This window comes from Elephantulus edwardii, unplaced genomic scaffold, assembly GCF_000299155.1.
Source record: "Elephantulus edwardii isolate Elephantulus edwardi_28Jun2011 unplaced genomic scaffold, EleEdw1.0 scaffold00080, whole genome shotgun sequence".
In the NCBI taxonomy this organism is placed as follows: domain Eukaryota; kingdom Metazoa; phylum Chordata; class Mammalia; order Macroscelidea; family Macroscelididae; genus Elephantulus; species Elephantulus edwardii.
In genome coordinates, this window is record NW_006399830.1 from 6364750 (window position 1) to 6365333 (window position 584).

Consider the following 584-nt stretch of genomic DNA (forward strand, 5'->3'; position numbering starts at 1 on the left):
CCCCGCGGCCTTCCCGAGCCGACGCCGACGGACAGAGCCCTCGGGCGGCCTTGCCCTCGTCATGGCGCCCGGACTGTCCGATGCCCGCGCTGGCCGCCTTACCTGGCCGGAGGGGCCATGCGGGAGGTGCGGCTGCGGCTTCCACGCGGCATCGTAAGTTCACGGAGGAGATTCTTCCAGAAGCAGAAACCACTGAAGTCCTACCGCAGCGATCGAGCCAAATAGACAAGAGCAAGCGAGGGGCGGGGAGAGCCGCAGGGCGCGACCAATCAGCGGACAGGCAGCGACCTTCCGCCGCGGCCGTGAAGGTCACTGGGAAAAGCGCGCCTCGTCGCGCGGATGACGTCAGGGAGGCGGTGCCAGAGTCGGGAAGACGGAAGTTTCTATGGTTCCTCTGTCCGACAGGTCTTCCGAGCGCAGGGTGAGTCAGAACCTACACATTAGCCTCGTAGGGCAGTAGGAGGACCGCCACGCTTTTCTTCACACGTCTAAATCATTAACGTGAGGATTCTCTCCCACCCCAAGAGTGAATCACGTGGCTGACTTAACTGTCACTGACTTTAGCTCAACTTGTTGAACCTTTC

The 584-nt window shown here is 61.8% G+C and overlaps 1 protein-coding gene across 1 annotated transcript in view; it reads right to left on the minus strand.

Moving 5' to 3' along the window:
• Positions 1 to 153, minus strand: part of CHCHD2 (coiled-coil-helix-coiled-coil-helix domain containing 2) — a 4469-nt gene extending 4316 nt beyond the window's left edge. The window contains exon 1 of the mRNA XM_006889773.1: positions 103 to 153. Coding sequence (XP_006889835.1) covers positions 103 to 152 — 50 coding nt within the window. The 5' untranslated portion in view covers position 153. The remainder of the gene's footprint in view (positions 1 to 102) is intronic.
• Between the last annotated feature and the right edge of the window lie 431 nt (positions 154 to 584).